This window comes from Varroa destructor, unplaced genomic scaffold (genome assembly GCF_002443255.2).
Source record: "Varroa destructor unplaced genomic scaffold, Vdes_3.0 BEIS01000006.1, whole genome shotgun sequence".
NCBI lineage: Eukaryota > Metazoa > Arthropoda > Arachnida > Mesostigmata > Varroidae > Varroa > Varroa destructor.
Window position 1 is genome coordinate 7,082,113 of NW_019211459.1, and position 21,491 is coordinate 7,103,603.

At 44.6% G+C, this 21,491-nt stretch overlaps 1 protein-coding gene across 1 annotated transcript in view; it reads right to left on the minus strand.

The window, feature by feature from the left end:
• LOC111252600 (uncharacterized) overlaps positions 1-21,491 on the minus strand; it is a 213,519-nt gene that overhangs the window by 35,455 nt on the left and 156,573 nt on the right. The window contains exon 4 of the mRNA XM_022810775.2: positions 5,737-5,829. Within this exon, the coding sequence (XP_022666510.1) occupies positions 5,737-5,829 (93 nt within the window). The remainder of the gene's footprint in view (positions 1-5,736; positions 5,830-21,491) is intronic.

Here is a 21,491-nt window from a genome sequence, read left to right on the forward strand (position 1 = left end):
GACGATGAAGGCTCATACTGAAGGCTATCGCATTTTTCAAAACTGAAAACGCGAGAGAGAAGAGGAGAGGAATGGAAACCGACGCGCATGGCATCGTTTCCACAGCAATAACGGACGTTCAGCTCTGATTGTCGTTGTTGGTGTTGTTTCACCAAAGCATCCACGCAATGACGCCGATAAGAACCGGACCACATCTCGCGCTCAATTGTAGGAGAGATTTCACCATTAGTAGACTATAGACGAACTCGTCACTCATCTGAGCGACGGGAGGGTTAGGATCTTCAACAGGTTCGTCTCTAAGACGGCCGAAGCAGCCGATTCGCCTCTGCCAGGTCAGCTAGTTTTTTTGTTAACGAGATTCAAGGTCGGAAGGGAGGGTTACAAGTCATTTTTCAAAAATTAGACAAATTCATTCCGCTTGCGGCCACCGTACGTATACGGGACCAGACTGAACAGGCCTACTTTATGACAACCTTACGTTGATCTGACCTATCTTACGGAAAGCTAACCTAGATACGGGCTAAAATGGGATGATCGGCGGTCAGCGTCAATCGGATAAAAGCAGGTACCTAAATAGCGGTTATTGGTTAGGTTGGATGTGTGAGTTGTTTGGGTAAAAGGCGGTAGTCATAGAAAACTCAGAAGATGGCGTGATCGATATGAGAACCCGGTAACGGACGTACCATAGATTGTACTCAGACGAGAGTTACCTCTACTATCATGGCGTTAGTGCGTCGTATCGTTAATCGCAACGCGAGGCACAGTATATTCAGCACCCTTGGGCCAACTTGGATGATACCTAATACGTTGATAGATTGAGTGTGTTTACTTGCGTTAAATATCCACACTCATTGTGAGCAACGCTTTTGAACGGTTTCGAGCTGTAGATCTACATGAGGCTATCGTTTTATGGAAATACAGTATGAAATAAGCAAGCGGGTGATGCTGACGTATGAATTGAGCCCAGACACGTGATACGAACCGTTTGAAGAAACAATAGAAACTAAATTAATATTCTATTCATACGCCTCTATAGCAATGAGACAATCACAAAACACACAGAGGATACAACAGATCGGAGATCTGTAATTTTTTGGGGTAGAGACATACGAGATAAATAATAAATCTGTGGTGAGTACCTGATGAGGACAGTGGCTTGCCTTTCCTCTCTCACTTCTTTCTATCTCTTGGTTCATGTGAGATCACCTTACGCACCATGGTCAATGGATAAGTTGTATCCCTTTTCGGGCGTATGCTTTTGGCCTGGACAAAAGGTTTAGGAAGATCTTGAGCCCTCATTGAGCAGTGGCACATCAAGTCATAGCCAGACTGTTTTTTAGCTATTTACTGGTGGCGAATTTTCACGATGCAAGTCAAGCGGGTACGATTAAGCTCGACCACCTTTAGAGTAAGGGCTCTAAGCTATTGTCGCCCAAACCCTGTCTGTGGTACACAATTGATGGATATTTCTTGGCAGATCGCGCGCCTAACGAGAAAAAACCTATCGGCCACATTAGCAGCGACTAAGAGCGATTCTACTAAATACGCTGCTGTCAATTCCGATTGAGACCCGATAATGTATCACGTAGGTAAGCAATAGCAGCTAGAAACAGCGGCCGCGTCATGCGGGTCTATCTATGACACGTGCTTTGTGTCCAGCCTATAGAACTGGAACGCTTCTATCGGCCCGCAGTAATGATGACTTGTACATCGATTTCGCATGCATTAACACTCCTCAAGGAAAGTCTTCAACTGAAGCTCAGTCTAGCCGTAGCGCAGTAAAATACTTAAACGTTGACTGCTGCGTATAACGTACGATAGAATCTAGCCATCGGGGCCATTGAAGTTCCTGCTCTCTCGGCTATACCAATATATATACCATCTTCACTAACCTGTTAAATGATTCTACGCTCATCATGCTTAGTTCGATGTCGTGCTTGTATTCGCACGTCGTAGTACGTGAGGGCTAGAAGAACGCTTAGCGAATTGGACGGGCTGGCTGAGCTTATCATACTGATTCATTTAGTTTAAGCTATTCGTGCACGCGTACGCTTGAATGTCTGCCATTACTTAACAGAGACACTAATAGAGATGATCTGTGGTAACGACAAAGCAAACATGCAATGTGGAGCCTATCTATCTCCTAGAATGAAAAAATATTCACATTTGTTTTTGTAGCTCTTCAAAACATTGAAGCGTCAATGTTTTGAAGAGCACACACACACACACACGCTAACACACACACACACACACACACACACACACATCTATATATATATATGTAAAGAGGTTCGACTTGCCACAACTGAATGGCTATATTTATCAGCTCTTAGATCGTCCTTTGAAAGGCAGCCGTCGGTCTCAAGGCTAGAATTTTTAGAAAATTCTGTTTTCCGTACGTTTTTTTTTGGCTGATATGTCAATAATTCCTTAATGTATATCGTTTCTATGTACACTATACTATAGAAACTCACAGAAGTCCCTAAGTACGGAATTTTGTACTAGCCTCAAATCGTCGTACACTCCATAGAGACTCCTGGCATACGAGCAGCCTTCAATTCGATTTACTCATTTGATCTGAGAACTACGTATTCGAAAATGATATGAACAAAAACCTATATGTTCGATAAATTGATTCTCTAAGGCAAAGCTTCGCCGGAGAGTGATGTCCGGCCACTAAAAGAATGGCCAGTGACTTCCCTTATTTGTACGAAGTACGCTCCCGTTGTTGGGTGTAGACTTTTTCCTGTATTGCAGAATTATAGTATCAGTCGATTGGGGGTCATCGTCGAATGTATGCCTTCGATCTTTCAGTCCTCGTTGCCAGCAAACTAAGACTAGTCAGCTTACTCATTGTCACACCGTCATATTCGGTATCTTTCTAACCATTCCCCGCTTTGAATTCCCATCGCCTACGTACACACTTCTATGATATAGACTTATTGAATACTGACTAAATACAGCCAACGACGATAACGACAACAACATTAACGAACGCGATGAAGAGTAGCGAAGAAGGCTATTGTTTACTCCTCTTTGCTTCTTTATCATCATAGTCTCAGGCATTTTCAGATATTACTTCGTCGTTGTCTCGCACGCAGTTTCCTTTCTGGCCGTCTGCCTTCCCCCCGGCTTTGTCATCTGATTCTGAGTCGAGTCTATACGCGCTCGTTGCTTTTCTTTTACATAGGTGGCGCACATTACGCTAGTGAATACTACTTCGTTTCCATAATTGTTACCTTGTCGAGGACTCTTGCAAAACGACGACAGTGGCGGCCCGGTGTTTGTTTACTGGTCGTGGGAATACGGCTGTTCCGTATCGCTGCTGCTGCTGCTGCTGCTGTTGTTGTTATCGCCGAAGGAAATAGCAGAAGCTGTAGCAGGTTCAAGAGGAAAAAGATTCTACGCTTGTCAATTGATCGGCCGTACGGCGCCATTGGGATTGGTGCTGACAGCAGGACCCTTTAGCGACGGCTGCGACTGATACAGGATGTTTATGCATTGTGTGAGCGTTTGTGTATGCAGCCAGATAGAATTGTGTTGGCCTGTGATCGCTTCAAAACTCCGGCTTCGGAATCGGTCGTGATACCGGGCGGGGCAGGGTCGTCTCAGTCAACAGACAATGAGTGCCTCGTTCGCCAACATACGAAGACGAGAGAAACACACTTACAATGATATATAGTTCAAAGAAGTTTGTTCATCGTTTTGCTGGAATTTCATCGACCAAATGAAAGGGGAGCAGCGGTAGCAAAAGCTGGGAACCATTGTATTTGTCCTTTAAGCCTCTGCGTGGTTCTCAGCAGCGACGACGACTCTCCGCTAACTCAGACCCGGACTCACTCGCTATCGTTCCCTCCGTTCATACAACTGTTGTATTTGTTTTATTCATTATGGACGATTATTTTGGTTGCATCAGGATCCTGCGCCGCCCGCTGTATGCGATGCCGCCGACGCCAACAAAGAGCTACTAAGCTCACGGGAAGAGGATAGACCGCCGCGCGAGGCTTATCTTGAGGGAGGCTGGGAGACATACATCTGTGTGGTTGGCTCAAAGCGTCGCGAAAGGCCGGTACGCTGCGCGGCTCAGCCCATTCATATCGTACTTCTCATTGACTTTGTAACGCACCATAGCACAGATTGCCGTCACCGCCGCCATCACGATTCGACAACCACTGTTACCACTGCCGCTACTGCGACGACGGAACGAAAAACGATAGCAAAATGGCAGAGACCACCAGTGACAAAGCGAAAGAGACCAGAGCAAGATCACTAGTGTCACTTATGTCATCGTCGTCGTCGTCGTCGCCGCCGCCGCCGCCGCCGCCGCCGCCGCCGCTGCTGCTGAAAGCTCGAAGCGGCCATGATACGGGACAAGCGCTCGTTTACTAGTCTGTTTGCGGTCCAGAGACAAGTGACCTAATAGTATCTAACGTAACACCGGCACGAAATACGTTACATTAGAAGGGAAACGATTCTGTAAAAGAGACTGCATTGGCTGATGGTCGCTTCTGGAGGTTACTGCTGGCGGGAACTGGTGCAGTGCGACTGCCAGACGCCGATCCCTTGGTCCCGCATGCGTTCTTCGTCGTTATTGACAACGACAAGGAGAAGACGACAGGAAGAATATCGACAACAGACCACGCTGGATATAAAATGGTCACAACCGCTAAAATTGTGACGGCGATAGCAACTTGTAGAACAGTGCATTCAGCATTTCGACTGTTCGGTGGCTTATTGTTGAAAATGGTTTATGGAACTCACGCACAAATGCTCTCATTAAAACCCGACTCCATAGCGCACATGCCGGACAGCGAGCAGCGCGCAGCAACGGAAAACAACCGCAGGGCACCGTCGAAGACGATGACCGACCCAGCCTCAACCCTATCGTGAATTTAGTTGGCCGTATCTATGTAAACTATTACGCATATGCACACAAAGCTTGTAAAGCAAACAGTACTATATATGATTTTAATGAGAACGACCCGTTTAGGCACTGCCGCTATAGTTGGCCAGGTACGCTACCTGGCTGCAGTTTGTTTGCGAACGATGTTACCCTTGTTTACGTTGCATGTGTGTAGAACTGTTTTCCCTTAAAACACCTCTACGGAAATACTCCCATTGAAGTTTTTGACGAAGTGTGTCTTGCTCGCTTCTAACGCCTGTAGCTAGGACCAGATGACAACCAAGACGATTATCATAAAAAATAGAGTATTTCGTACACCTTCATATGCCACATGGATACGGATATGCTTGGTAATAACAATAATGCACTAGTATTTCCTGTAATACATACATACATACACACATACATACGTTCACACACACACACACACACCAACATGCATATGTATACACGAACACACACATATACATTCATACATACACACATGCATACATACATACAGTTCTTGTTCTGTAAACACTGAATTCTACCTGGAAGATCTGCCGGAAAAAAAACATAAAAATCGTGGTCTACCAACGTAGAACAGATTAAATCTGCTAAGAGCAGTTATACTGGAAACCTGGAACAGAAAGTGATGCCGTTTTTGCGTACGCTGTCATACCCCAATTAGTTCAGTTTCTTTTGCAGATTCACTATCTAAGTCGATCCGAGCGTCCGGCAATGATTATCTATACATATGTATTGATTGTTACCTGGCATGTTGATTAGCGCTATAGTCTTTTATATTAGAAAATGATGTTAAAAAAATTTTTAAAAAATAACTTTAAAATTACCTTGGACAAGAGAATCTTTTAGAAGTTCCTTCCCCTCCATAATCTCTTCGACTTCGTCATCGCTCGGGCTCGAACCCTTTGACGTTGTGTTATCTGTAATGGAAATGTACGAACAAACCATTCTAATTACAGAACGTTATAAGACGGTTTAGTCATAACCGTAACATCAGTAATAGACAGAATAACGTAATATCTAGAATTCATTATTGCTTAGATCGTCCTTCGCGTGTCCAGAGAGCTACTTGCGGTTCAAGTTTTATCGAGGCATACTTTTTCGTATCCCAAAGAGTAGCTAACGGTCAACGAATTCTATACGCTCACCCCCCAAAATACTTCAATTAGTAACCGGTATCTGCTCGCTTGCGTTAGAGTAAATCGGAACAAAGAAGATCGTTACTTCACATGCTCCCACGACGATCTGAAGCTATCAACGAGTAGTATCAATACCATTTTCAATACGTAATTAGTGTGTTCTCGGCGGATCCCTCGCTGTAAGGCCCTACGCGACGCCGTCACAGGATCCATCATCGGCCTACGTACAATCGTGACGGAAGGTCGAAAACGGGGCGGTACGGAACGACCACGAGACCTCCGCAAGATACATGCGCTGCTGAAGTGACGGCCGTAACCACTCGCAAACATGAAGAGGTCGCTCCGCGGTAAAACGACGAGATAACCGGTAGCGGTTGTATTGTTCTTCTCTAATATTACATTTTTGTCGACTTTCTTTCGTTAACGGTCAGTGACGATCGAAATCACCTCAACACCAACCATCAGGCGACAGATACGCTACTGTGTATGTCGGGTAACATAGCTGATGAACAATGTTCTGGTACTGCCGTTCACTGTAGAACTACCGTATACTGTAGCTGTATTGGGGAGAGCAGCCAACGAAACAGAATAAACGTCTCACGAACATTAACGCCCAGCGAGAGAAAAGCCATCAATCAGAAGCCGACAGAATCAGGTCTACCCTACTACCATTGCGAAGCACCTTGTTATATCGTGATCTCGTTGTGACGCAACGAAAACCAACGACGAACGAAAAACCAGCTAGCTGCTTATGGGCTGCTAATCTTTCCCTACGCATATCGTCCACGCATATACCGCACTGACTTCATTTTCGTCCTATCTCCTTTCACCTTATTGGTGCTGACGCTTCACCTGCGTTCGTCAATCGAACGCCCCGCACTCATTTCTATACTGGCCATTGCATGTTGTCACTCGTTGCGTCAGCTACGGAGGAAGTGACCGTAGACGGGACGTATCCAAACGACTGAGCGAGTCGTGTGGTCGACGCAAGCAGTTCGAGTTCGATACCTCGTCTGGTGAAGCTGAAGTGTGGGCGAAGGTCAGCCGGGCTGTCCATCAGGTGTTTGACACACACAGATAGATACACACAATTATAATAACACTGTGACAGTCAGTGCAACCTACGGCCGCGTTGCAACAAAATGATTCGTTAGCGGTGACGACATCGACAATCTAGAACGGCCAATTTGGCTCGACTATTCGATCCCAATCTAATTGGTACTACATTGTGTATGTATTTATATAGATACATATGTATATATACCGCGTCACGAAATAATGAATCAGTCGTGCCGATGAAGCGTTCTAGCATATCTGTCTATCGTGCAATTTATTGACCGACAGTGGACAGCTACCGACTAGTTTTATCGTTCGTGTATATAGATCCATTGTGTTTCCCATTTGCGGTTCATAAGCATTAAGATGAGATTTGGCGAAGTACGTCCCGAATAATAATAATGTATGGAGAATTTGTTTTTCCTAGACAGGACACAGGTATAAATATGTGTAACCTACAGCGTTTTGAAATACTCCGCGTTTTGCCTTTACCGCTGCCGGCTCTCTTTTTCTACAGAGATCACTTTATATCTCGTTTTATTGTGCCTGTGTCGCTATCAGTGTTCGCGTGTCTATGCGTTAGTACTACTGCTATCCTTGCCATCGCCGACTTTCTGGTTTTAGCGGAAGCGCGATCAGGAGTATCACATCGCATTGGCGGAATAACAGCGCATGCGAATGCATTCAAACGGGAGCACACGTAAACGCTCATGACCGGGTTGCCTGACGCTCGATGGGCAGGGCCGCTCGTGATCTGCCGACGCCAAGACTTTCGTCGTGACACATGAAAGGCGCAGCGCTACCACTACGACCACGGCTGTGGACAACACAGATAACCACAACAACAACGACGATGATAACATCAACAACAACAACATCGAATGTAAAGGAGCAAAGAAAAGACGATGCTCAGACGGAGAATAGACGAGGAGAGGTGGATGATGGGTCGAACCCCAGATGAAGTATAGCGGTGAAACAACGACGGCGGCGGCGGCAGCAACAAGCATCACAAGGCTACTGCCACCGCATAGTCTACTGTGTCAGCAGCAAAACAACAATACTTTGCCCGTTTACTCGATAAAGCTGCTTTGTAAGGACGGTTGTTGTGCGTCTGTCATCAGCCAATGATCCCCAACGCGATTATACCGACCCGAGTCCGTCGGTATGTTCCGGTCACACTGGTCAAAACCGCGACTAGAGATAAAGTCGAGTCAACAGACGGCGAAGAAGGCGGATTTGATGGGGACGACGTGCAACAGTGACGCCGACACTACACAATACACAGAATGGATCGGGGGGAGTTGACAGATTCTTACCGGCGGCAGCAGCAGCAGCAGTAGCAGCAGCAGCGGCGTCAACGTCAGCGTTAGCAGAGAAAGATGAAAAACAAGAGGTAAGAACAGGAGCTATAGGAGAAAATACAATACAATAGAGTCCCCTCAGTCACGGCCCTCGGTGCAGCTACGCCTAAGCAAAAACGAGCGTCGCAACAGTAAGCAGTAGACAGCACAAGAAGAAACGCCGATGATGGCGAAATCCAGTACGAGGGTCGTGAGTCACGGGAGCTGCTAAAAAAGTCGCGAAAAGTATCGCCGCTGCCCAACAGCCGAAGACGGAGCGAAAAAAATAACAACATCCATACGCTCGGTATTGTTGCACTGCTGAAATGGGCCCACGTACATTTTATGCACTCATGAAAAACGCGCAATGAATACAGCCACTGCGTCGGAATAAGTGTAACGTCGTTTGTAAAAAAAAAAAACACAAACTGGAACACGTTACAACGACGACGAACGTGTTGAAATATACGGATGCATTTGAACACCACGCGCAATGAACCAGACGCTCTGCAAATCCCGAATAGTGACGAATATAAGCTTCCCCTCCAGATAGAAGGGCTATTATCACCGCTCCGTCAGCAACTTCGATATTAACGAGAGCAGAAGTTAGAGCAGTTGCGTGATTTTGGCGTCGCGTCATTTTGAATATCTACGTATGATTAAATATGTATCATTGTTGTGTAATATAAACGTATAAGAAGTAATACAAAAAAGGGCAATGTCTGTAGCATCGTAAAGTGACCGAAGAAGTACAGGTGAATCGTGGATTCAACAAGAACGTCCTATTAGCGTCGCGCCTAATAGAGAGTTATGTTGATCTAAATATGTCGGCATTTGAAAGCTCGAGGACATACATCGAGAGCCGTCTCCAGAAAGATAGTTGCTTCACCTGATCAACGGACTGAGCGGCCCGGTTACTTTTGTTATTATTAGAATTGCAGTTCTTGTAACGTGACTACCGCCTGACCTCCAGCGACCTTTAACTTTGACCCAGCAAGGTTATGAGCACCTTGCCGGCAATCTCAAGAGAGCTTGAGTCTGGTCCATATCGGAGTTGGATACAGTGGAGCGATCGCTGTTACGGAAGATGCATCTGTCTCGCCCTCGCCCTCGCCCTCGCCCCCCCCCCCTCTCTCTCTATATATATACACGCAGTACATATATGTATATACATATATGTACTGCGACATATTTTCTATATGCAGGAACTGCAATATAACGTAACAGCGTAATTGGGACACCTATTGCTGCATAGGATCGCGTCGTGTACGTCAATGTGAGCAATTTTACAAAGCAGCTTTATTCGCCGTACCCTTTTCGAGGCGACTGCGGTCAACAATGACATAATTGCATTCGCGGAGTATCGTGAGCTTCTTCGGAAAAGGACGCACGGAACCGATACCAAAGAATACCACAGTCTCTGACTATGAGACTCAGCGACTCTGAGTTGCTGGACGGCCAACGTTAAATGCTAGTAACAGCGTCGAATTCAATCACCAGCTTTAAAAGGAAGTACTTCGTCAGGCTGAGTGCTGCTATCTTGCGAAATAATAGGTGAAGTAACAAATCTGTAGTAGGTCGAAGCGACATTTGGAGCTGCATGAAGACTGAAGTTTCATGGTTCCGCTCCTATTCACCGAGAACTCCCTGCTTGTGAATATGACTAACATACTAGAATTGTTTTTTTTGCTGAATTTCGGGCCGGCCGTGCCTTCTATTTTCGACTTCTTAGATAGCATTGGTTAGCCAATACGTATAGGAGGGAAATAACGACTTAGAGAAAGTCGCACTTCTTAGACGAGGATATTGGTCTTATTTAGAAATCTACTCAAAACTACTTTGTCCAATTGCTTTTTCATTTCATCGACCTATGCAACTTACACAGAAGACCTTTGGCAGGAAGGATATGGTTAAGTTCAAACGTACCGTGAACGTAATTAGACCAGTTGTTTGTTTGTTTTTTTTCATGAAAAAAAAAAACTCGGCAACAACGGTAGGAGAACGACGTGATCAAAACACTTAAGTGATCTTCGCTCGGCATCTATATTTTAAGAATACGCGCTGAGAGCACACATATATATATATATACACACACAGCCCCTATTGCAGTAGCTATCGGATGTACATACGCACAAATCTACGACTCGAAATAGAAATCTCTCGAGCAGACGCTATTCTCCTACACGTATTTCCCCAACAAAAACAAAGGGACCTAGAAACCTTGCGGTTCATTTGTACTATTTTATGATACCTTTGTATTTACCATCAGTTTTTTTCATTTTTCGCTCGTTTCTATGGCTGTTTGGCATTATCACAAACAAAACATCAGTTACTCGTTAATGCAGATCATCCATATCCTCGTCTCGTTCTTTCATTACGCGGTGCGCTATTTCCTATATCCTGGCAATCACAAAAACCATTCTTCCATCACAGCATCGCAGCTATGCAGTAAATGATCCACGAACGACAAAACGTTTAGAAATAGCTTTCTTCGGTTTAGAATCGTGCATATGGTACCGTTTCCCCCATTTACCGCACACGTCACCAGACAGAAGAGGGCCTCTTTTTGTTTACAACTCCATTTCGTTTTCGCTGCTATGACTAATTACGCGACAGGTGACATATGCCTATGTAGGTGTCATTATAGTCGAGGAGGCAATATACCTGCGCTATTGGCTAACACCCCGTCGTCCTCGCTAGACAGCGTACTACGATTAGGCAACGACTAGGTGAGCTTCTAGCAAACAGAACGAAAATTTGCATAAATATACACTGATTTTGTTAACCTTCAGAGTAGTGATTAAGTCAAACCCAGGAGGCTGGCCTTCAGTTGATTTGCCCAAACACAAAATGCATACACGTGTACATGGGCAAAGTAAAAAGGATTCGTTTCCCTTTTCTTCTCCTGTTACACTGGCAACACTCCGTGGTATTAGCAATCGTCCTAGAAGTTCATGCAAGCGATAGAAGTCCGAAAGGTTGAATTGTATCTATTTTTATTAAAGTCTTATCAGAGTCGAGCCATCGGCGCGGACACGCTTTCTTGAAGGTGGTATCTGGCTGTTTCTGCTGGAGTGTGACAATGCTGCTTGCGATGCAGAACGTGGCGAACTTCGCGGCTTTATCTGGCTAGTGTGATGCCCTCTTCCACTTCTTTTTCTTATTATTAATATTATTATTATTCATATTATTAAATATAGATACAAACAGGAGCAAACCGTGTGCATATTTATGTCCGTTGTCTTTCTCGCTACAACTTTGCTTGCCTATCTGCCTTCTATTGATCACAAAACAGGCCAAATCATACCCACAAGATAAATCGCACAAACCGATATCGTCCTTTTCTATACTTGTTGCATTCGATATGAGCGATTATCAATCATTATAACAGTTCAATTTTTTTGTGCCTGCAGGCCCCTGTCTCTTGGGCCCTTAAGCCTCTACCTTCTCGTTTCCGCTAGCCCGTAGCCTTCTCTTGTCGAGTTGATCTTCTGTCTCCCTGGATGATTTCGCTTTATTCATTATTATTATCATTTTTATCCCTTTCTTGGTCTTAGCGGCACTAGCACCATTATTGGACGCGTATCCCATATTCTTCATTTTGCTGCGGTTTCTGTTTTTATTTCTGTTCTAGTGCTTCAGCGTCGTCATCGTCTATACTGTCCAGATTTTACGTTCTAGTACCTTGCTCTTCTCTCTCACCGCATCGTCCCTCTTTTCTGGGCTCTTTTTGGGAACACTTCTATTTCTTTTCTCTTGTCCTTCTAAATGTTATCAAACGGCTGGCCAGTCGGTGGAGGATCGTATCACAGCTACCGCAGTTGAACCGAACGAAGATCAACCAGATCTGATTATATCCGCCATCGTCCGCTCCGATGTTGCTGCTGCTGCTGCTGGACGATGCATCTGACAAAAAGACCGTCCGTCCGGTCGTCTGGTCGAAGGACCACCTTGTTAACATCTTTACCAATTTTTGCTGCAACTCCCGTATTTACGGCAGCATCTATATGACCGCCGCGCTGATAGCGCCCCTTCGCTCGTCGTAGAAGGCATTTTGTACTAGCTTGCGTTAAGAGAACCTGAGTAGCCAGGGAGAAAGCGTTCATAGTGGACTACATTGGTATCGTGGGTCTATCGAGCGCACGTACATACACTCGTACTGGGCCATGTAGATGAATACACGCGCCGCTAACAGCTGTTTTATACGTTGGTGATATCAGTAGCGGTTGTCATTCGAACATGTTTCTTCTCTGATGTTGTGTCAGCTTCTCCAGACTCATACTGTATTACTGTTATCTTTTAGTTAAAATACATAATGCATGACTTTAATGCCGTGTCGCTGTGCTACGTTACGACCGATCTGTCTCGCTAAATATTCAAAGACTGGTAGAAGAAATTGATAGAAAAAAAAACTTTAAACGAGTCCGGCCGAATCGCTGATCTCGACTCCGCTATCAGCGTATTCTGCCGCGATTACTAATTCTTTCAAAATAGATTGTCGCTATAATAAAAGAGACGTTACGTAACCGGGACCAAGAGCATTCAAGTGCGTACCACCGATCACGCTCTGTCGGTGTTTGTATTCGTTAGCGGCCTCGCGACAAACGAAAACTAAACGCTTGACAAGCGCGACTCGTCTATCGAACAAACTGTTATGGCAATGCCTGTCACCTGACTGTCGCGCAAGACCCAGCGAATCATATGGCGGCTACGCAAGCCCATGTAAACGACTAGGCGTTGTGATAATCGCGTATTTGGTTTTCGTTGCTTCCTACAGTCACGGACCGCGTCGTTTGTAATTATAATAATAATAACCAAAGTAGCCAAAGAATTATGATGGCAACGCCATAGGCCTCATCAGCGGCGATGATTGTCGATCATCAGACTGGGGCATTACCGAGCATCCCTTTATCAACAGGCATTATTGCCGTGTATGTGAGTCCTGTTTATGACTGATGAATTTTCTACATGCGTACGCAAATACTCGAAGCGAGCCATTACTTTATTTTTGTTGATCTTATCGGTTTCCGTTGCTTCTTCTATCATAGTATTATCGTTACTTATGTCTATGTCGCCAGGCGATCGGGCAGCGCCTCGAGTGCTCCTGGGTGCCCCATCTCTCCTAGTCCGTTGTCGCCTCTTCATATTCCTGCGTGTGTGCGTTTCGAAAGAAAACGCAGCGCTACGTACGCACTGCATTTTGTACTACTTCGATCTCACCAAAAGCTTATTTGTTATTAGCCGGGAGCCAGATAAAGGCTCCACTTTCATAGTAAGCGGCCTGCTTGTGCCTAGCACGGAGCGCCCAGTCACATGTGCCGCATGTCCATAGCACTTCGATAGGGTGGTAGACAAGCCGATTTGTTTGCTATCGTTTACTTCTTTGCACTGAGCCCCACAGTGGAAAAATCGTGCCCTTTACTCTCCATTATAGATATAGATTTGCTTATTTAATTGCCGACGCCCTTTATTTTCTCTTGCGGCCGCATCATGCGCTGCTGCCGTTATTGTCACAGTTGCTACTAACGATAAAGCAAAGTATATCGTATCGTATTGTAGATGTCGCCACGGTTTCGAGTTCAATATCGTTTACATAGACTGTTTTTCAGCAACGTATGATCCCCAATATTCTATTTAAACACGCATCAATATCTTCGTATGTTCGCTTCAGTCAGTTCCTCCGTGGCCGAGCAATTAGATCTGAATACAGGGTGGCTCTGGTAGAAGGATCCGTCGCAACGGTAAACAGAGCTGCTGTATATGCGTTTAGATCAGATGATTCGAACGTTCCTGATTCACAGATCATAAACCGTCTTAAATGTACCCAAAACCTCAGTTTCCTTCATTTGCAGTGACAGTAACTGGCTTTTCAATTGAATACCTCCAGCAGCTAATTTGCAGGATAAGCCTTAACTCATTGTCGTCGCCTAAATTTTTGCGATCTGCCTACAATGTAATAATCGGGAAAAAACTCCGTCGGCCGTCGTGAAATGGGTACGTGCTTCCTGAAGCCACTGTTGATTAATGCTAAATATGATAAAGCTCATACTACTAAATTTTCTATTTATGCTCATAATAAAATATCGACGCCCAAACCAAATGTTTCGGTGGGTTGTATATAGAAATATAAAAAAATAGAGCGCAAAGACGTTTTTAGGAAAAAAATTATGCTAAGGCGAACATATCAATAATTGCCTGCCGGTTTCCGTTGCTTCGCGAAGTTTACGTAACGTAACTGTATCTAGCGAGAGATTCCGAAGAAATTCTCACGGGACTCAGAAGACTAGTTCGTGTTCATGGTCGTAAGAGTATAATGAGCGTATTTTGCAGAAGTGACGATGATTTCATATTAACAACCCATCTGTATAAGGAAATGTCAGGTGGAACGTTTGCCGAGCTGTTTGTGATAGCTAACATGCGTTTGTCCGCTGTGCTTGATACTGAAACAAAAGGTCAGTTTTATGTAGGAAAATGCACAAACTCGTTACGGCCGATGCACGAGGTCGGTCTTCGGGGCACGAGCTATTGACCAGCGTTTTAAAGCGGGGTGAATTTTACCGAGGCCATAAACTTGTTTGCGTGTCCGAAATCTATAGAGTACAATGTTGCCAGTCTGAATAGTTCTTCGGCGACAAGCCGCTCGCCACTGGCGAACCAGTCAATTGGATAAAAGATCTCCATTCTATCGTTAGTGCGGAAATGTTTTTTTTTTTTTGGCAAAAAGTAAATTTCCTCTCTGTGACTATATTCTCACAGGGAAGTGTAGTGGGCCACTGAAGCCGAACTGCAGATGAATGCTTTGCTCAACAACATGTCGCCCGTCCTTCTGCAGGATAAATTTTTGCCTCCTTTTTATGAGTGATGCCTGTCCGTCGTAAAAAGTGACATTGTCAAAGGATTAGAATCTGTCATTGACGACCAAATCCTACCACTTTCTTATTGCTTGTCTAGTAGGCGTAGCAATCGGGCTGATTAATGAAGCTAGCGTCAAATCATCGCAGACAGCAACGACTGAACGTTAGAAGACACAAGATCCTACGTGTTAATATATTGCGTTACAGGTGCGGCATGTTCCATTAAAACCAGAGGATAATATTCGTGCCATATTCCAAACGCATACAGTGTATAGACATCTTGGAATAAGAACGTGTCACAAGGGAGCGCCATGTCCTCACAGAACTCGAGCGAATGTATGTTTTTGAAAGGGTATTAACACGCTGAGCAAGCAGACCGATCGTGGAAATTCAATGCTTGCACAGATGAATGGAGTCGCACGTTGCACGTCTCACAAACTTACAACCAAGCATATATCAAAATCTTTCTGCGTGTTTTAAAGGAGACGACGTCGTCTACGATTCATTTCGATTGTGGCTTGCTCCGGCTGAATGTTTACTTTTCTAATCAGCCTTTCTGAGCTCTTGCTTTTGTGGGAACGCTGTAGACCCACATCATTGACTCGGCGAGGAGCCGTATACGGCGCCTGTGTCGACTGTTGACAGTCAACTATGGCCTGTAAGGTTCCTGTCGTATCCGAATCCGCCGCTGTTACGGTTTCGCTATCCCAGTGATGGTTTATTTTCACTCCCACACTAGTGACCCCTGACCTTCCGTCGCTGCCTCTCGGGCTAGTGACGCTGCTCTGCCTCTATCAGCGTCAATACGATTCTCGTTGGATGGCGTAGATTATATCTGCCATCAGACTCAGACGGCTGGCGACAAACTTTCAACAGCTGCCCGCCCGAACGCCCGCTCGCCCGCCCGCCCGCCCGCCCGCCTGCCTGTAAAAATCGTAGTTCGACCCACTCGGAACGTCTTCTTGATGAGAACTCCTTGTTTTCCTTCTCGTTCATGAAAATCATAATCTTCACTATACCCATTCGTGAGGAATCTTCAATTCGTCGTTCATTTATCGATTCGATGGTCTTCACACAAAATACGCCGCCAACGTCGATATCAACAACCATTCAACAAGTCGCGTTGGTGGTATCGACGGTGCCTCCGCATCGCACCAAACAGGTTCAAATCGAACGCTCGACGAGAAATCAAGCGTTGGACGGAGAAAAATTGGATAGGCCGACAGACCGATTTGCGTGCTTTCTATTCAATTGTGGTGAGTCAACGCATGGAGTGACATATCCGCTGGAACCGTAGCAACAGCTAGATATGGCTCCACGTCGGACTGATGCGAGTGACGACCGACTTCAGATTTGAGCGGTCGATTGTGGGCGGACATCGATGAACTGGGGCTGTCTGGGCGAGATGATATCGGCAGCAGCGGTCTCAAAAATAAATCTACGTAAAAATAAATTGTAAAATGAATTTTATAAAATATCTATTATAAATGTTTGATATATGTTGTTTTTTGTCTGGATATATATGGCTTATGTGTTATGCGATCAGATTTGAATACCAATCCTTGGCCGCTGGTTGTATGGATCAATTGAAATTGGATTGATTCGTTGGCAAAGCTTGTTTTGAAGAACCACAGAGGTTAGTAAAGCTCCCCTCGGTACATGTTTTGCGGAACAAGCTCGTGGATACGCTTAGTATGATCCATGCTTGTAGTGCCTCAAGGGAAATTTTAAGTATATCCTTCGTCGATTGAATTTGATCGTTACTGTAGTATAGAAATGAAATACATTCATCCAAAATTGATGCGGCTTCAAGTTGGATAAGCTTGTTTTCAATTTTTCGCCGTTCCTACATTTCTACTACAAGGTATCTTGACAAGCAAATAATATTATGCTACACTATGATGGAACACCTAAATGCCTCATAGTTAGTTACGGTTCGTTAATAAAATCGCAATTTGGCCAGACTTCGTATACAGATAAAGGTTTATGATCCAACCATACCGACTTTTGTGAAAACCAATTCTCATTAACGCTGACACTGTTTTCTCCTTGTATCGACGCGGAATGGTCAGCGCCGGGCATGGACGAGGTTTCTGCCGCTAGCGTGGCACCTTGCTCGCCTAAATCACCATTGATGGGCGGGTGCCAATAGGCGCGCCATAGCGGCGCCGACCCTCGACGATGTCACGCCGGCCACAACTGCTATGTCAACCATTATCGGTCAACCACTAAGATTCTGGTTGCGGTACCAGACTGCTATACCGGACTGATCGGTCAACCCATAATTACCGACAATCAGTGCATCTTATATGTGAGCCAGGGCAATTGAGGCCGCTCGTCGAGGCGATCAGGTGCCATTCTGTTAAAGCGGTTAGTGTTTAGCTTATTTTCTCTAGTATACGTCGAAGTTATAGGTCCATACTGCGTAACTTATGTTAAACTACAGCCACAACAGCAATAGTTCCAATGCGCAGCGACTGTGTGTGTGATGAACCACAAGTGATGACAAAAAAAAGACTTTTATTTATAGGTCTCTATGGACAACTTCCCATAGTGGATCTTAACAAACCGAAAGAAATGAGAGAGCGGTCTCTTTGATCCATCTTGGGGAGATTTGGGAGGTTTTCACTGTTATTTTTTTATAGAATTAACATGAATAAAAAAGTGATCGTGGGCTGTATCTCCTGTCAGATGGAATGCCTAGCTAGGACGTTTAGGGTGTATTCCGACATTGTTTCGAATATCGTCATATAGATAAATCATACCGTATACGAACGCGAGGGTCCTTTGAAAAATCCGTAATACACATCCTTTCGACATGGTGACTTGAGCAGCCAAACCTCTGCATAAAGAAAGCAGGCGTTGCTATTTCAAGTTTCGCTAATGAGACGTACTACATAAACTGTCTGAATCAACAAAGTTACAAAAAAAGTTATCTGTCAAGAGAACTGAGCTCATGCATGACAGAAATTGGTCGGACAATCTCCACTTGTTTTCTACGGTCAGCTCTTACGATTCAACGTTTAAGCTTTGCGCATTACGATTTACTCAACCTAAAGCTGAATATTGGACGAGAACATATGGTAGCGGTATGTTTATGAAGTTACTTCGCGAAACCCAATATATAGTGGGGGCGAATTATCGTTTTCCTGCAAATTCATTATCATCTAGGCCGATCCCCTTTTTTTTGCCTGGATAGACGATACGCAAAGGGTTCAAGCCCCTACTCTCGGTACGACTTATATATTTCATTTGCTAATGCCCTTGCAGAGGGGTAATAACCCCCACTAACCCTTCGACTTCAATTACATAATTAAATTTCCTATTTCTTTTCGGCGCATCTTCTCGATATCCTATATTTTTCCATTTATTTGGTCGCTTCATTTCGTTCAGCCTGAGGCGGCGAAGAAAGAAAAGTTTGTAACGGATAAGACAAGCAAACTTCATTTCAGTTTGAAACTGAAAAATCATTTAACAGCGATCTGTTGTTCATCTTTGCCTCTGATTTGCTTGGCGCGATTCCCCTTCTTGTTTCCGCTCTTCTTGTTTACTGGTCATCCGAAAATTTCGTTCACTTTTTTATGGGTTGGTCGGCAAACGCGAACTTATCGTTGGGTTCCTTCACACACCGCAGTAACAGGTTCGGTCCAAATCATCGAACAAATTGGGCCAAATTCGATTTCGGCGCACCGCTTTCCGTTCTATGGCTTCACTGATTCGGGACTATGACGACGGACGATCAGTCCGGTCAGGAAGTCGGCCGCCCAACCACCAGGCCGCAGCAGACTGTCTGTCGGACGAGATTTCGGTGATGCTCATTGAGGTCTGCCGCGGTTTCTACCGCATCCTGACCGTAAATAGGACGAGTTCTGACGCATTAAACGTCACCAGAGTTGCAGCAGCAGTAACATGTCAGAGAGACAGAAGGAACGAACCGGTCGCAATCTGTTGACCATCTAATGACCACAAGTACGCCGGAAAGAGGCAGATTGATTCTGAGCGAAAAGCTTCGGCATACAGCAAATTGTGTTGTTTCTTTTGTTTCCTAATAATTGTTTTCTTAAGCCATCGGTAACTTCAGTCACCGAGACTACAGCCCACAATCGACAGCCGCCCCCGTGCTGAAGCTAGCGTCAGAATCTTTTGAAACAGACGCGGTCAAAACCGGTATGTAAACGTTTTCTAGGCATTAAAATTATTATTTACCGACATATTCACCATACAACTGAATAGACTAGAAGCCGTGTTTGGGTGCTTCCTTAGCGTTCAATGCCTTAACGCAAGCCTGTCTGTGCTGTCAGGAACACTTCGATACCTATTACAGGCACTCGAAGTGTTCCTGACATGAAACGTTCATTTTTTTCATTCAACACAGATGATACGAAACTTGCAAACTTATCGAACTTTATTATTTATGCTGAGTTTATTCAAATATTCTCCAAAACTGGTAGACTAAATGCGAAACTACCCAAGTGAAGCTAGAAACGAAGGAATATTTTCAATACTACATTCTTTTTTTTGACCAGCTATACATAAACATTTTGAGCGTCGTTTAGCAACAGCTGTACGGGGCTACGTGTGTAAAGTCGTGTTCCGCGCCGTCGGTGTTTTAGTTAAGGACATTGGCCTGTTACCTAAATCCTTTTAACGCTGTTTATAATCTACTGCTGCATTCCCCGCGGTACCTTCTTTTTGTGCACTCACTGCCTTATCGGTCCTTTTCGGCTATCGCCTCTTAACTATTGTACTTGCGCCCTCTGCGATCTCGATTTGATGATAGGAGTTTATCCACGTTGAGGTGGACGATTCGTACGGCTTGTTTGTTCTGTGCTTTTATTTCAGGTATATTCTTCAATTTTATTAGGACAGCTTACTCCAGTTTGATTACCGGCTTTCAGCTTCGCATCATTTGTCAGCACTTCAGTGTTGGTCGCCGCAGTTAACCTAATGACAAGCCCTGCTGAAAAGATGAAGTACAAGGCGATCTGTCAGAAAGGCGGTAGCCAAAGCGTTCTCTGTGTGAGTGTCCCTATGGAGTGATCACAAAAGGTAATCACCGATAGAGCCAGCATGGTCTCAGCGGCGACTTCGCATCCAACTGTCCTTCAGCTGCCACAGAGACTGAAGTTATTTGATTTATCAATCGAGACAACGTAAAAGGAGGTAATGGGGCGCTATCTCAGCATCGTAATGAAACAACAAAAGCTAACAAAATCAAATGAAGATGATGAAGACATTGATGACGAATTTCTTCATAGGACTTTGTCGGTCGCCGTAGCATTGCTGTGCTCCGTCTAAACGGTCCCGTTCGGTTCGAAGCTGATTGACACTGACGGCACCCCGCTCAGATAAACACATGCAAACGTCCAACCACTCTTAAGAGGACAAAGACATATAAAGTAGTAGAAGATAACAAAATGCTACGAAATACGGTCCCGTTGTAAAAAAAAAGTGAAATAAAGAAAAAAAAAAAAAAAAAGATTTAGGCAATAGAGTTAGTGGGATACAAATGATACCAGATAAAAAAAATATACCTTAGCAATTGAGGCAATGACAATATAACAGAAAGGCTCCTGTTGATGAATAATACTTAACTTAATAAATAAGATACAATTTAGGTGAAAGTATTGTGGTATGAGCTAGCAGGCCGCCGAATACACTGTACCGATACCGAAAGATAGTAGGACGACAGAGCCTTATCGGATGTCCTATGTACACACGTCCATGAAAAGGTCTTGTATTATAAGCTGTAAAATTCGGTTTAACAATTTCCGTATTTTTCAAAATCTAGCCAGTGATGCACACATGAGATTTTTTTCTCCAATTTATCTAAATCTACTCAGCGGACACATCTCTTCATTTCGTTCTATTAGTTAAATCATTAATTAAAGACGATACACATACAATCTACGACCACACAACTATGCTACGATATGAGCGGCGGCGTCGGCCTCGGCTACATTTGCGATACTTCCTCCGTCTCCGTATACGATGCAACAGATTCTATCACTCCAAATTCGGTTGCGGCAATGTAAAGAACACTTTCACCCACAGCGAATGTGTTATGAACGCTTGATCGTTATTTCGGTGGTACGTTACAAATATTGACTGGCAACCCATCTCTTCGCGAACCATTGGCGTACCACTTCGGCTTGGCGCGGAACCAATGCCCCCGCTCCCGTTGCTGTGGGGT